General features: G+C 37.4%; 1 protein-coding gene across 1 annotated transcript in view; it reads right to left on the bottom strand.

Moving 5' to 3' along the window:
* The window catches only part of unc5a (unc-5 netrin receptor A), a gene marked incomplete at both ends in the record, with an annotated part of 148,291 nt that overhangs the window by 61,198 nt on the left and 71,380 nt on the right, over positions 1-15,713 (bottom strand). The window contains one exon of the mRNA XM_079480623.1: positions 6,185-6,406. Within this exon, the coding sequence (XP_079336749.1) occupies positions 6,185-6,406 (222 nt within the window). The remainder of the gene's footprint in view (positions 1-6,184; positions 6,407-15,713) is intronic.

The raw sequence follows: 15,713 nt of genomic DNA, 5'->3' as shown, positions 1-15,713 counted from the left end.
AACGAACGATTATTGATGGCGCACAGCGAGAACACAAGACCGCCGAAGAACACATGTTGAGAAACGGCCACTATGTAAACACAACCTTTTTTTCTGGATGCGATAAATCGTGCAATTTATTAAATTAAAACTCTTTAACAGTTATTGATTATTTGCAGTAGTCTATCGGAAGTAAAGTTTGGGCTACATTATGTTTGTTTACTGCATGTTGTTGCTATTGAAACCATTTACATTTATATTATATTATTTCATTTTTAAACATTGCTTAGTAAGTCTGTTGCGCTTACACTATGCTTACTAAACTAAAATAAACATGCAATGCTTCTACCTAAAAAGAAAACTGAAGATTCTACCTCACATTATTTGAAAAATAAATAAATAATAATAATATAAAAATGCCTAATATTTATGCATTTGGTAGATACTTTTATCTAAAGCTTTTATCTACACTACAAAAATTGGGCTATAGCCTATAGCACCAAAAGTTGTTCTTGGCTCGTATAAAGCGTAACCACTTAATGTGTTATATAGAACCATATCTTAGTGCTTTAGTTGTTACGTTATTACATCTCATTAGTATTAATTAGATATTACACTAATATATTCATAAATATTATTTACAACACACTTTGTCAAGCACTTTCAATTTAAAGAATGAAAACGTGTACAAATAAAGTACTTTCTCAAAAGGGACCCAAACTTTTCTATTCATTACTCAATAAATGTAAAACATAAGGTATTAGGTCTCAGTGTGGGAAAAATGGTCTAATTTGATCAAAAACAAAGCCTGCATGAACTTAATTATAGCGTTCTGAGATTACGTTGACAGTGCGGCAATAATGATCATTTTTCAAAATAATACCCATAATTCATTTCACATCAGGGTTAAAATTCAGTCTCCAACCCGCGACTCTGAGAAACAGCGCTCTAATAATTCAGATGGTACAAGATAGAGCATACTGAAATTTTCCATTTTTACCTGATGTCTCATCATAACTGACTTGGCAGAAGTTTAGCTCGTAAATTAAACGTGATTGTGCTAATCAAATTATTTTGTCTCGGGCCTCGGTAAAAAACCCCAGGAGTTTTTCCAAAGAATGAGCAAAACAAACTTGAAATGTTGGCAGAGAGAAAAATTATGAAAATTTGCTCATTTAAGAAAACAAATGAAGGGAATCAGATCCAAAGAAACTCAATTTGCTTAAACAAATTCCCGTTTATTTCTTTTGGTTAAGAAAATATTAACAACATTCATGCAGCAAAACGTGAAGGGATTAATTTAAATTCTATTAGATGTGTTTTATAATCAAAACCCAAGTAGAAAACACTGATGGGGAAAATATTATTTTGCACATATCTCATCATCAATGAGATATATTTTTCAAACAAGCATCTAGAGACAAAAATGTCCTCTTTTTAATACAATGGCTCATAGTGATGCCACAAATTACCCTTATAAGTAGGAAATTGTTTCAGATGGAAGTGACCACGTTCAAACCCACTTTGGCCCTCTACCAAAGAAAAAATCAAATATGATTGTATGATTGGCTGGCGTTTATAATCCATGCCTGAGACAGCAGCTAGTTAACTGAGAATACTGTGTTAGTGGATCAGCCCGCATGCAAGTGGAGTCCATGCAAATCCACTGTCATAATTGATTTCTCTTTGAACGGATATGTCTTTATCTCTCCCCTGCCTTAGCTTGGGTTCCTCAGAAGAGACGATGAGAATCCTGTGTGTGTGTTCAAGCAGGAGGGGTTGGCGAGATGCTTTGAACTGGCCAGAGAAATACAATTGAGATAAGTTACTGGAGACAGGTAATGAGAACCAATAGACTCCCAGGAAAGAATCAATAGTGGACACTGATACACAAGAGAGGAAGGACACATAGCAGCATTATTCTTCATTCATTCAAGTATACACAGCAGATATAAGGGAGACTCGTGCCGAGCCGACAGACACCAAATAGTCGTCAATAACTTGATATTTGCAAAGCAAAACATCCTTCGACGAGATACAGGATTATTGGCTGTCTGACGTTAATGATAAGGGTAAGGAACCATGAAAGATTTGACATTTTGAAATATTGATGAAATATGTAAATCTCTACCAGGCATGTTACCCTAAAATTTTATTAAATAAGCAAACTATGTTTCAAATTTTGCCAATATGTTATTTATTACTGTAATGCAAAATAAATAGATACATTATTTATTTCAGTATGTAAATTAAAAATATCACAAATTAGATTCAGAAAATAAATGCAAGTACTTTAAAATTTCAGTGATTTAATGTATAATTTAATAATTTAGGGCTGTTTCCCAGACGTGGCAAAAACTAGTCCCAGACTAACGTAAAAGTTAAATTTGTCTTGATCAAAAACAACTTACACTGACAAATCTTAAAAATGTGTCTGTTTTGTCTGGAGATGCACACCAGTTATGTTTCTAAGACAATTTAATTATTCCATTTTAAATAAGTCCTGGTTTAAAATAATCCCTGTCCGAGAAACCGCCCCTTAAAATTCTTCATAAATTGTCTTAAAACCATGACATGTACCGTCCAACTCCTTGATTTTTCACGGCAAAACATTATTTTCTTAATCTTAATTCATTTATTTTTGTCTTGTTATCCAGTTAAATTTTTAAAACAACATTAAAACAAGATGAATCATAAATACATATTGTTTTCAAAATTAAAGATATTATTAGTACTTGTTTAGAGATAATAACATTTGTATTATTTTTATTGCTCTTAGTCTATTGGTAAAATAGATCCTGTGGATTTTACACTTAAAAAACTTCACGATCTGAATAAGAACTTAATAGCTAATGTAGTTTTGCTTCTTAAGTAAATGTATATTGCTTGAAGGATGTTTAGATTTTTTTACCATAATTATATTTGAACTACAAAATGCAAACCTGCACCTGAACACCAAATGATCAATTATAATAATAAAATGTTACGTCCTTCAACTGTTAACTTAAAATATTGATAATATGTCCTAATATTTTAGTTAACTATTAATTTATTACCATTTAATAAAAAATATTATTATCCAAATACCCAGTTCAGTAAGTGCTATGGATGAGAAAAGTCAAAAATGCACTTGCACACCCAACATCAACACAACTCTGTACACAGGCTGGCAAAGCAAGCAAAACTACTGTATTTGTAGCATCTGCTTCAATCGGCCGACGCAGTTTTGAGCAGGTTTGACACAGGTTTGTTTTCTATCCAAAAGCACAAGTAAGAAGCCTGCTTCTCTTCCCGGCTCTAACTTCAGGCCAGTGTAGAGGTAGTCTTTCACACTCTTTGCAGGAGAGATGATACCTGATGTCGCTTGCCTTTTGAACACTGCTGACAGCACAATGTGGAAGTTGGGACGGATCAATGCGAGTATATACCGCTGGACAACTGTGTGTCCTTCATCTCTGGCCAAATGCTGGTCGTTCATCAGTAACACAGAGGCCAGAGAGATTAGGTCTCATGTGCCGTCTCACTGTTGGCTACCCTTTGTATTCAAACAGAGCGACAGGTACCGCACACACGCAGTTCTGTACTAACAGGAGCCACTAATAAAAGCTGACACTCTTTTGTTATTAATATGTTGAGATGTTGTAAACATAAAAGATGTTGACAAGTCTATATCTGTGAATAATTTTACACTGACTGTCATCAGATCTTCAACCAAAATGAATGCATAAAAGTTAACCTTCATAAAATACAGTATAGCGTCTCATGTGATTGCTCCTGTTAGAGTCGATAACAGAATAAAATCAGGGCGTGTGAACAATGTAAAACTTGACAGCTCATGAATAATAAAACATTTTAATGAATAATAAGAGTAAACATAATATAGTGTAAGTTTTGCACAGTAGTCCTTGCTGAAAGACATGTGAATGGTTGCAAAACATCGAGCCACAAATGACTGGTTTGCAGAGGCATCCAGAGAGCCTTGAAGCCATCAGTCTATCGGCCTGTCTAAAACTCTTATGAAACATACATATTATTCAAGTCATAATGCTTGCCATGTCCCCGCAAATGACACTCGCGGAGGTGACAGGCCGACAGAGAGGCAAAAAGTCACGTGGACTTCATGCTGGCATGAACGCCCCTGGAAAAAGATCCAAATAAACAAATAAAGAAAACAAATATGCGACAAACAAAACCGAATGCTAATAGTCTAGTCTGTGCATGTGTTACAGACAGATGACAGGAGTTTATTCCTCTCTGCTTTAATACCTTTTCAGCATCTCCTCCATCTTAAGGAATGCGACATTCTCCTGAAATTGTCACGGCTCCCCTGCAGCATGTCATCTGCGCGTCAGCTCTCCCAATCAGCTGTCACGCTGTGAATTGGAGGTTTTAAGTAACAGATCACTTCTCAATCCCGGCACACACGTGACGTGCATTCATATGGCCCTGCTCTGCCAACCGGCGCAAAACAAACACACAAACATCCGCTCGCTGAATGCAGACGAGCTGCTCCGCCTCCCCGGAAGAACGCGAGCGCTCTTTAGGAAACGCTCTTATTCTGTTGACGCTGGGAACAATGTGTCAGTAGAAAGCTGAGCCGAGTTCTAGTCAACAGATCACAATCAATCACGACACGGTGGAATAACAGAAAAATACAACGTGTCCATCCGAGAACAGGAAAAATTGAAGAAACGGCCATGGCGTTGGCTACATTGCTTAAACCACTGACTGGGTGTCATTTAACCTCAAAGAAATAACAACATACAGCTGCTTTCAAAAGTGAGAAACAACTCAAACAGCAGAGAGAAAAGTGCAATTTGGGGGAAATGTGGATGTGTTGTGTGATGGATGTTTTAGCAGGTGCACTGCTGTTGTAAAACATTCTTAAAGCTGCAATCCATAACTTTTCACCCTGTATTCCCATCGCTGTTTGAGACATAAAAAACTGAAGCTTATTTTTTTGTGCTTTTCTTTCAAAAGTCAAACGACGACAAACTGACATTTCCCGCCAAATCAAACCCGACAGCTCAACTTATACAGTAAAACATTATTACAAGCTCCTTTTTATGTACTTTTTCCCCTATTTTTAACCAGGAAAAGTTATAAATTGCAGTTTTAAACATGGACAGCTCTTAAACCAGTTTGGATGAACAGTAATTTTATTGCATGTAGTAGGGCTGTCAGACAATTAATCGCGATTAATCACATCCAGAATAAAAGTTTGTATTTACATAATACATGTCTGTGTACTGTGCATATTAATTTAGTTTACATAAAGACGTACACATACATGCAAATATTTATGAAAATTTTATTAACATTTATATATAAATTTAATTATTGGAAAATGTAAATACATGTACATATTTACTAAATATGTATACATGTATGTGAATGTGTATGTGTTTATAAATGCAAAAAAACACAGACCTATATTTTGTAAACGCAAACTTTTATTCTGGATGCGATTAATCACGATTAATCGTTTGACAGCCCTAAATGTACAGATAAATGGGGTTTGAAAATAAAACTGGGATTCTAATTGTTTTAGCTATAGTGAACTCACAAACACATCAAGTAACAACAACAATATGATAAAATGCAATAATGTTTGAAAAATATTTATATATTAATCATGTTACCGAGTAATATTCATTAGCCTTACTGTAGGCTGTTTACTGTTGCCAGGCAACGCAGAATGTTGGCAAATTAATATCTAAAATGTAAATGATGTACAGAAACAAGTGTGATTATATCATAGAATGATTTTTGATCTTTATGTTGCTTGGCAACTGTAAACCTACTGTTAAGCTAATGAACTTTATTACTTTGCGAAAGATTTGAAATAAATGTAATTATGTCTGGAACATTACTGTCTTTTTCACATTGCAATAAAAGCAGCTCGGCTTTAATATTAGCATATAAGCATCACATGTATTCTCATCACAGCCTCAGAAAAATAAGTAAGGCGGCCTCCATGAGTTCACTAATGCAAAACAAATCCTTGAGCATAAATAAAGCCTTGTTCATAAAAATATAGCCAGAAGTCATTTTAGAAATGGGCTTCAATGCAATGGATTCTTGGTACAACACTGCAGATGAAGAAAAAGAAAAAGCATTTTCCGGTGTCATTTTGTACCGTAAATGCGGCAGGTCAGTCGCCCGCACACTCGACCCCTGAGGGCCGTGTCGAGAGGTACTGTACCTGTAGCCGGGTCCACGTCTCTTTCGATCAGGTGCTGGTCCTGGTGAACCCACTCGCCGTTGCATTTGAAGTAGATCTGAGTGGCAGGTGTGGACCGGCACGTGAGGGTCACCGGCTTGTTCTTAACGATATAAACATCATCGGGCTCCACCAGGAAGTGCGGCAGGAGGTCGGAGAAGGCCACAGGAAGCGGATGCGTCACGCTGGCCGCGTGCTCTGCACCTGTGACGAAAAATGTGAAACAAGTTTAGTGACAGGATTCAGTTGTTCAGATGCCCCAAAACCTTTTAGCAATGCAGAAAGATAATGAGTGTATCGGATCTAATTTCACACTCAGAATCCTGTGAGCGGACAGATTGCTTGTGACACACCTGAGCGTAATGCTAATCTAGTGCATCCGGAAGAATACAGACATTCACCGCATGTGTATTCACTCTACAGCAACAACCATTTTCATATTGAATTTACTGTGTTTTGATATACACCATTACTGTGAGATAGAATTACACGTACTGTGATATAATATTTAGATTTTACCACCATCGGCTATGTGTGATGTTAGAAAAGGCCGTTCGGTCTTGTGTGGTATGGGATTGTATTACAAGACAAAGTAGGGCACTATTTTCTCCTGAAAGAGATGTAAGACCCCCCACCCCCCACACACACACACCCCGCACGCAAATAATGTGTGTGAGAGAATCCCCTTGTTAACAGGCCGAGTAAAAAGCTTCTGAGTGGAATGGCCTTGTCAGTGTTTGCCTACAGCAGTGCTGCTAGACCATCTTTACTCTCTCTACTGTTAATCACAGCCTTTTAAGATCAGAGCTGATGGACCGCAGGCCATAAATCCCTCTTGCTGAATGACCACAGCACTTCAAAACACGCTGTATCCAGGGCTTTAACTCAACTCTTTATTACGGCCGGACCGAACAAGGTGACGTGACTGCCAGCCATTCACCGACCGACGGCCTCTATCGCAAATAGGCTGCATTAAGCGCTGGTTCTTTACTCCGACACCTCCCGGGTGGGGTTCGCGACATGCTGTTTATGGATCAAAGATCTGCGCGACTCTGTGGGCGGAAATATCTTTGGGAGAAGCGGCGAGGTGGTTAGATCCGCAATGTTTGAAGAGATTCAATGAGAAATCATCATTAATCAAGCTTGGCCGCACGAGGCGCGAGGGGAGCGATTCTTCCACGTGGCTCGGGGAGAGACTGTTCCCTATCAGTTATTTTGTTGCTTCATTTGTTAGCCGCAATGTTTTTCTGGTCTTTGTAATTAAGAATGAATTGCTAATTTATCCTTTTACGCCCACGATCCAGAGCAATCAGGCGGCTTCGGCTGGCTGTTAAGTTTCTTCATACTGGCTGTCCAACGCCATTGTGCGTCACACACAAAGAGCTGCACGCTCTGAATAACACAAACACACGCTTAAACGATCAATAGCCTCCAGGACTGCACTGAAAACGGAAAGTGGAAAAAAATCCATTTTTAAAGTGATATCAGTTTTGCTAATTACTTATTCCCCCGGCACCGTTTCTCTTTACAGATGAGCTGCGGCAAGATTCTGTTCGACTGGTTTTTCACAGGAAATGTAAAACTAACATCCCCAGGATGCTTTTCCATGTGCTTATCATCAGCAAAGTCTACGACTGGAAATGGAGATTTACAGGATGGGTTAGGGGTTACAAGTGCTTAAAAGGTTCACAGTGACGCCGTACAAGAACCACTTTTGGTTCCACAAAGAATCATTTTGTCAAAGGTTCTTTAAAGAACCATCTTTTTCTTACTATTTTAAAATCTGAAGAACCTTTTTAACCACAAAGAACCTTTTGTGAAATATAGGTTCTTTATGAAATCATCAAAAAAGATTCTTCTATGGCATCCTGAAGCACCTTTATTTTTAAGAGTGCATATACTTAACAATTTTTACCTCACGTATTCTAATTCTTCACGAGGCACCACAAACATACATTATAGGGTGTTTTCTTATATTAAAAAACACGTCAGAGTTTGCTTTTTCATTTATCTAATATGCATCATGAAGAATATAACATGGACTACGAAGAATTCATTGTCTTACATACATATTGCCACCATATATCAAATTAGGTATTGCATATAAATCTCATAACTTTTCATAATTATTTCTCTACATTATCATATACAGTCTATGTGACCAATAGAATTTGAGAATGACTCTTGTGTTAAATAGTATTCTACATTGCTTCTATTGTTTACCTTTTTTGTAAGTTGCTTTGGATAAAAGCCTCTGCTATATGACTTAATGTAAATGTAAATGGTGGAAACAACATTTTAACCATTTGATAAAATGGCAAAGTCTTCCATCTGGTTAAGGTTTCTTTTTATTGGGTTTAAACTTGATAAAACAATATCAAACACTGGGTTTAATATAAGTAATGGTAACTCAAAACTCAAGTATATTCATAGTTAAACAAGTACTGTACAATATACATGTACAAGTAAATTCATTATTTGAATCATTTTTAGTCTATAATGTTTTTTAGCCTTTTTTTAGAAATGACATTTATGGGCATTTATGCCGGTAGATTTCTGACAAAAGTGTGTGGAGATCGGCAAAGGACCCTCCAAGACAAGAATCGAACTCGGGGTGTCCCGAGCGTACAGGCGCTGTATATCAGCTCACTAACCACAAGGCTATTGCCATCTTTTTAAGTCTTTAATTGGCTAACTGCCAAGGACGCTGAAAACTATTTGACTTGCCTGACAGACCTCAACCGATAGTGATCCAAATTGACTTAAATTGCATTCTAAGTCATTTCCACACTGGGCCAGATTAAGCTATCCACATCAGCAATGTACTTTATAGAAAACAGGTCAAAACTTTTTTATTCTAGTAAAAATGTTTTGGGCTGCAGTATTACTTCACAAAGCAAGGATCCAGCGCGATCGAAATACTAGCTGTTAATGCTGTTCTGTACCACAAAGAGCACATATCTCTTCATGAAACAGCGGCGCTAGCGCCGACCTTTCCCGCACCTTTCTCATCTCGCCCACTGTAAACCATCGCCCGGGTCACGCTGATGGCATTAGCGCAAGACATAAACGTAAACCTCCGAGCTAAAACATTAGCCCTGGTGCAACATGTCATATTAATGCCTTTCTGCTCGTTTCCTTTCGTCATTTTACGCGGTGTGTTGAGTTGCTAATTTATCAGAGTGAAATACAGTAAAGAGCAAAGCTATCACTACTGAACCTCCTCTAATGTATCGTGTACGTGTTTAACTCTTAATGAAAACTAAATGTTCTGTGTCCAATGAAGGACATACATCACTTTCCAGTTTCATGTGTTATTGCCCCTCTCTCTTGCATTACGTCTTGGGCTACAAGACACAAGCAATTCATCTTGCAGAGACATTCATTTATTTAAAACATGCTCAGATGAATTGGGGATTCAAGCCTTTCGGTGCAAACACGTCTGAAGCGGTAGATGGTGCAATCAAGGCAATTATTGCAGGTCAAAATGGCTTTTCTTTGTGCTGATGTAAGAGCGGGTGCTATGGGACGTGGTCCATCTAATGAGGCTTAATTTGGCACAATGATGACGGCCATTAGCTCTTCATGGTGACCTTTTCTACAGCCAAGAGTTTTACACAAGAGCTGTGCAAACCAGCGTGCAGAACCGGCCAAAATTGTCCAGGTGGGCTTAAGGCAGCGGTAAGGTGTAATGCTGTATAAGACCTTCATGAAGTAGAAAGTGGTTTATGATGTTTTACATATTCATGACAGTTTGTATCTATTTATCTACACAGTTTTAATAGTGGCCTTTAGGGGTAATAGATTAAAATGACTCATTTATATATTAAAAGAGAGAGAGAGAGAGAGGTGGTTAGCAAATAAACCGCAAATGTGTCCTAGAATGTGAGAAAAAAACTATGAAGATAAATCTCTCTTATGCTATTTTATATTACAAAATAATATATTATTAACAATAATTTTACTTAATTTTTGCTATGTCACACCGTAGGATACGAGTAAGATATAGTTGTCAACTACAAAAATAATAAAATGACAGAAGCACATCAACTAAAATCAACTAAAACATTTAAATTATTTAAAGCAATTTAAAATAATATTAAAATACTTATAAACTCTGTAAATGCAATTATAAAACCAATAATAACTCCAGCAGGTACAAAATACCGTGCATACTTCTAGTTGGTGTCGAACTGACATTTTCCATCACATTGAATCCAACTGCATAACTTATAATGATTGTTATATGCTTAACATTGTGAATTGGAGAAGGGAAAGTGTTTCAAACCCTGCCCTTTTTGCTCAGTATTCAGTTTTGTATTAAACACAGGTGAGGACAGCATCTTTAAATATAAAAATATAAGGTGAATTCTGTAAACCTGGTATACTTTTTGGGACAGCAATCTCAATGGTCCCAGGTAACCTGAATTCACCTTAGATCTTATACCAGTATGACATAATAATACAGTGTCAATATTCTCACACCAATAATCCATAAATACTTTTTACAGTTTTGGGAAAACAAGAGATTGATCACAATTTACATCTGTGAGAAGATAAAACACTGTGGCATCAGGTCAATATACACTTTTATATTGATTATACACTACAATGAAGTAACATTCCTCAACCCTGCTTGTTTAACACAGCGAACAAGAACATTTCCACCACACTTTCCAACATATCTAGACAAATAAAATCTCTTTGGTGCCTCTTATTTCAAACAGCTGACTTCGAAAAAACAATCTTTACATCCAAAACGAATAAACTGCATTGAAAATGTCCCCATTCTGTTCCACACACGTTGCAAATTGTGCCAAAGTTAAATCCTTTATTCATGAGAGCATATTCCAGCCATGCAACGCTTCAAATTAAAGTCATTCTGTAAGAGCTGATTGATGCGCTTCCTACGCTTATGTTGTTATAGGGTTTAATATATTCATCACTCTGTTTCACTCATTTTCTATGCATGCACACAACCTGACACACACGCGAAGAACAATAACAGGAAAACGACTGCCCGTCCAGGCTGAACGTTCCACTCATGGATCAACGCACAAATGAAGTAAACACTACATAATGGTAACCATTTGAATCTGAAATCTGATATTACACGCAACTAATATTTAATGGATACATCCTCGTGCAGAATCCGATAACGCAATCTGTCATCCCCGAACACTACATCAGCGGCAAACCGTATTTATGAGATCAAGATATTTCTGTCAGAGACACACAAGTGTATCAGCGCAATAAAATGGCATTTTTATGCAAGCACAAAGACGCAATTCATAATGTGAATTGTGAACAAAAAGTGAATAATGAATCAGAGCGAGCAAATTCATTTCAATAAACTGGATGAAACGACACAATAAATTGAATGCCAACAGTAAACACTCTGCATCTCTTCAATTATGGGTTGTGAAGCCCCTGACCACCGGCCAGTCCAAACCGGACCGTTAAGCACCAACGAGACCAAGATAATCGGGTCCCAGCTGTGACCAAATCCCAATGTCCAAAACCCATACTGACCACCGGCATCGACAGATCACTCCCTTCTCTAATCTGATACACAGCACAACACAACACCTGGCATTTGACTTCACAGGCCAAATCTGCTGATAGCTGGAGCCAAACATGAAAGCTCTATCAGTTAAACTGAAATAAGGAGACAGACTGTAAACATGGTCTGGCGGGCCGTTTGTATGCCAAATGACACCGCACACAATGGCTTAGAAGGTCATGTTAGGTTTCTCTCCAAAGCTCGCCTGCCCTTTCTGAGCCAATTAATGCACTTTATCAGTTCTTTGTCTCTAAAGCAACGCATCGTAACACAATCACCGGTCGTAATTTCACTTCACAATGATGAACGGCAGCTATAATGCGTTTTATGATGTCATCAACGCTTACATTGTCTTCAGAAATTAATTTGATGAAAATGACTATACGGACTATTAAGCCATTTCATGTGCCAGTGACTTAACAACACGAGTCTGGCGATGACGGTCGCTACAAAGTGTTGGTCAATTGATGTGCGTTTGAAAGGAAATCATTTTTCTCAAGTCCATTTGTCATCTGGTGAGGTTCTGTCTGGTTCACATATTCAATAATATTGAAAAAGGAAATGGATTTGTCAAAGTAACGTGGTCATTTAGTATGATTTATATAATAAAAAAAATGGATTTAACCATGCAAGCTTACTAACACCATCAAAATGCAAAGTTGATCGAGAAGGTTGTGTTCCTGCGGTCTAAATCAGCTGGACCGAGCACATCAAAACAAAGTGAACACAAAGGTCTCTAGACATTGAAAAAGAAAAGTGCACTTCTTTTCAAGCATGAAATGGATTTCGGTGAACTATAGGTCAGCGATGGGCTCCTGTTCAAATGTATGGAAATAAAACAAACAACAACCGACCTTCAAATCTACTTTTAGTCACGCCTATTCAGAGATTTACCTACATCTACAAAAAAGCCATCGTTTTCACTGTCCTGATGATTGATAAAAGATTTTGGTCTATGCGCTGCACCGGCTAGACAGGAAATAGCTTTGTCTGACGCGCGGTAAAGCCCTAGACTGACTGATGCCTGTTTACCAGCAGACAACAAATATTTGCTCTGCTTTGAGTTCAGGTTTAGCGAAAATCTTTCTCAGGTCTGGCCTCTCTCCTCTTCCCTCGACAGCACCAGTAAGAAGCATCGATTCACGCCACAGACCACATACATCTCGGCGAGGTGCCAAATGCCATATTCTATTTGTGTTCCATCAAACGCTATGTACGTTTTAAAACAAAGCGCGTTTGCTTTAAAAAAAGGGTAAAAACCTTTCATGGGTCAAACTGTCAGGAGTTTGAGATTGTACAGTGGAAGTTCCTGGATGCTTCCCATAATAAATGTGCAGAGCACTATGCAACAGAGAATGCACAGCGAATGTTTATAATGCAAATGGTGTTTACATTGACCGTTCTGGGTCACCATTAACACCCACAGAAAAAAACTACAATGGTAGTCAATAGTGACCCAGAACTTCAAAATATCAAATAATGATGTAATAAAATATAAAATAAGTAAATCATGACAAATATTCCTTCTAAACACATGGACAATTTATGACAATGACTAAAAGTTTAGTAATGGATTTGCTATTTTTCATACTCACTGGGTTTCTCTCTCCCTTTAAAGCAATGCAGATCCATTATGTTGGTTTTGATTAACCCATCAAACCAATCCATTCATTAAGCACATTTGAATCTGTTAATAGATACCATCTGTAATTATGAAAACAGCACCGGCAGTAATTGACTCACGCAATATACACATCAACTGATCTTTGTACACAGTCAAAGAGGTCACCACAATATATTACCATTTAGTTATATGGATTGAAGCAGCCTATTGTATTTCTTTAATGAAACCCATAAAATGGGTCATGTTGTTGATTATTGTTTCATTCTCTCTTTATTGTGCATGCAAAACAGTTGTTATTTTGTTTTTATGAACATCTATGACCCTTTGTAAGTTTAACCCAAATCAAACACACCCCAGCCAGCTAGTAATGGAAAAGTTCTTCAAGATAGCTTGAAAATTACAAGCAAAATGATTCAACAAGGTTGGACCTAAACTCTTCAGGACAGCCCCGTCCGTCCGACACATGTGCTCTAAAAACTCATCTCATTTTCAATAGTGGTTTGTTATCATATAAGATACAAAGTATTCGAAACCTTTCACGCGTTCAATAATAAAGAGCCGTCACACTTCCAACCGTCACTTTTAGTATAATGTCACACCACATTTACTCTAGGCCTGTGAAAACTCCCAAAATATCATCACAGTCTTTGTTTAAACTAATTTAATACCTCCAGGACTTCTGATCGGTCAATGGATCCCGTCAGAAAAAAACCTGTGAGCGTGAAATGTCACATTTAAAACTATGTCAAGAGTGATTTGGGGTTTAAATGTGTATGCGAGTTTATTTTTCAAACAGCTGCTGGGGAAAATGCTACACATATAAAGTGTGAATCCCTTAATGAGTATTCTGTGCTGTGAAACAGATGTCTCGAAATCTTAGATATCATTTAGCTTTTCATTGCTTATCATTTTTTTTCTGCCGTCTACCGCCTCCCCGTGAAGGGGGTGAAAGAGGCTTTGTCGAAGAATGTCGGAGTCAAACAAACCTTTACAACCATCAAGGTGCTGTGTGTAATTTTTTGGAGGATCTATTTTTATATTTATTCTTCAGAGGTGTATAAAAACCTTACATAATAAAGCGTTATGTTTTTATTGCCTTAGAATGAGCTATTTCGATCTACATACACTGCGGGTCCCCCCCAATTCGCCATATTATTTCTAAAGCACCCCTAAACGGACAAACTGCACTACAGGGCATGTTTTGTAAATACATAATCTCCTTCAGGAAAGAAGCGAAAACGTAATCTTTGTACTGTTTCAGCTGCCGTAGTCCTCCGAACGGTAGGGGTGGAGAATTTCACACAATGAACCCTTAAGTGACACTACAATGGCTCTGAAACATGTAAAGACAGTGATACTTAAAGGCTATTTATAATATTTGTATGCAACATGCACTTTGTAAAGTATTAAATATGCATTTCTTTATATTACAGTCCCTTACACATCAGATAGATAACGAAAGATTAGTGTGCAACTAAAAAAAGACCCGAAGAACCGGTCTGAGTCAATGTGCTCCTCTTACACGCGCACACAGGAACCAATACGTTTTATCTAGTTTCTTATCCAGACAAAGTCCAATCAATATCCAGGGTCTCTCGAATGTTCCTCAAAAAGAAGAAAGACTAATTTCCCACTGATTCAACATTCGATGTTAAACCTAAAAGTGCTTCAAACTTTACCTTTAAATATATGCTAATAGTCGTTTCTAACAAGTGCGAAACGGAAACGATGGTGATTGTTAGCTACGCGTCTGGTAATTGGCACTTTGCGAAGAAATTGCATGCAGCGAGAGTGAATGTAAATGATTTTCCTTTTTTGGTTGCTATTAGCTCCCCGATTTTTCTCAGACTGACTTTAGAATTAGATTGGGAACAATACAGAATCATTTGCCAAACAGTGTCCTCTAAAGCTATCTTACTTTAAGCTTGTGATACCTCTGGACCTAAAAGCTGTTATAATGTGTCTGTTACACAGTGTTAATGAAGCATTATTTGATTTAGTTTGGGTTCTCAAGTTCATTCTAAACAGCCCCTTGAATGGAGATAGGATTGTAGAAAACAGCTTCCACGAGTCTGCATGACGGTCGACAAAACAATGATGTAACATCACTAGATTCTGACATGTGTTGAACAGCCTTAGGGAAGGATGTAAAGACTCAAATACATTTGCAAAACTATCACATAAAATAAAAATCCTGTCGTGAAAAACCCACCTCAATTTTTGGCATATATATAACATAATGTAAAGAACATTCAAATATAACCTTGACATCTAATATTGACTGTGTGAAGTCTTGTCAAATATTAAAATCATAATGAAATGAA

Source organism: Barbatula barbatula (assembly GCF_947034865.1).
Source record: "Barbatula barbatula genome assembly, chromosome: 18".
NCBI lineage: Eukaryota > Metazoa > Chordata > Actinopteri > Cypriniformes > Nemacheilidae > Barbatula > Barbatula barbatula.
This window is presented reverse-complemented; position numbering and strand designations above follow the sequence as displayed.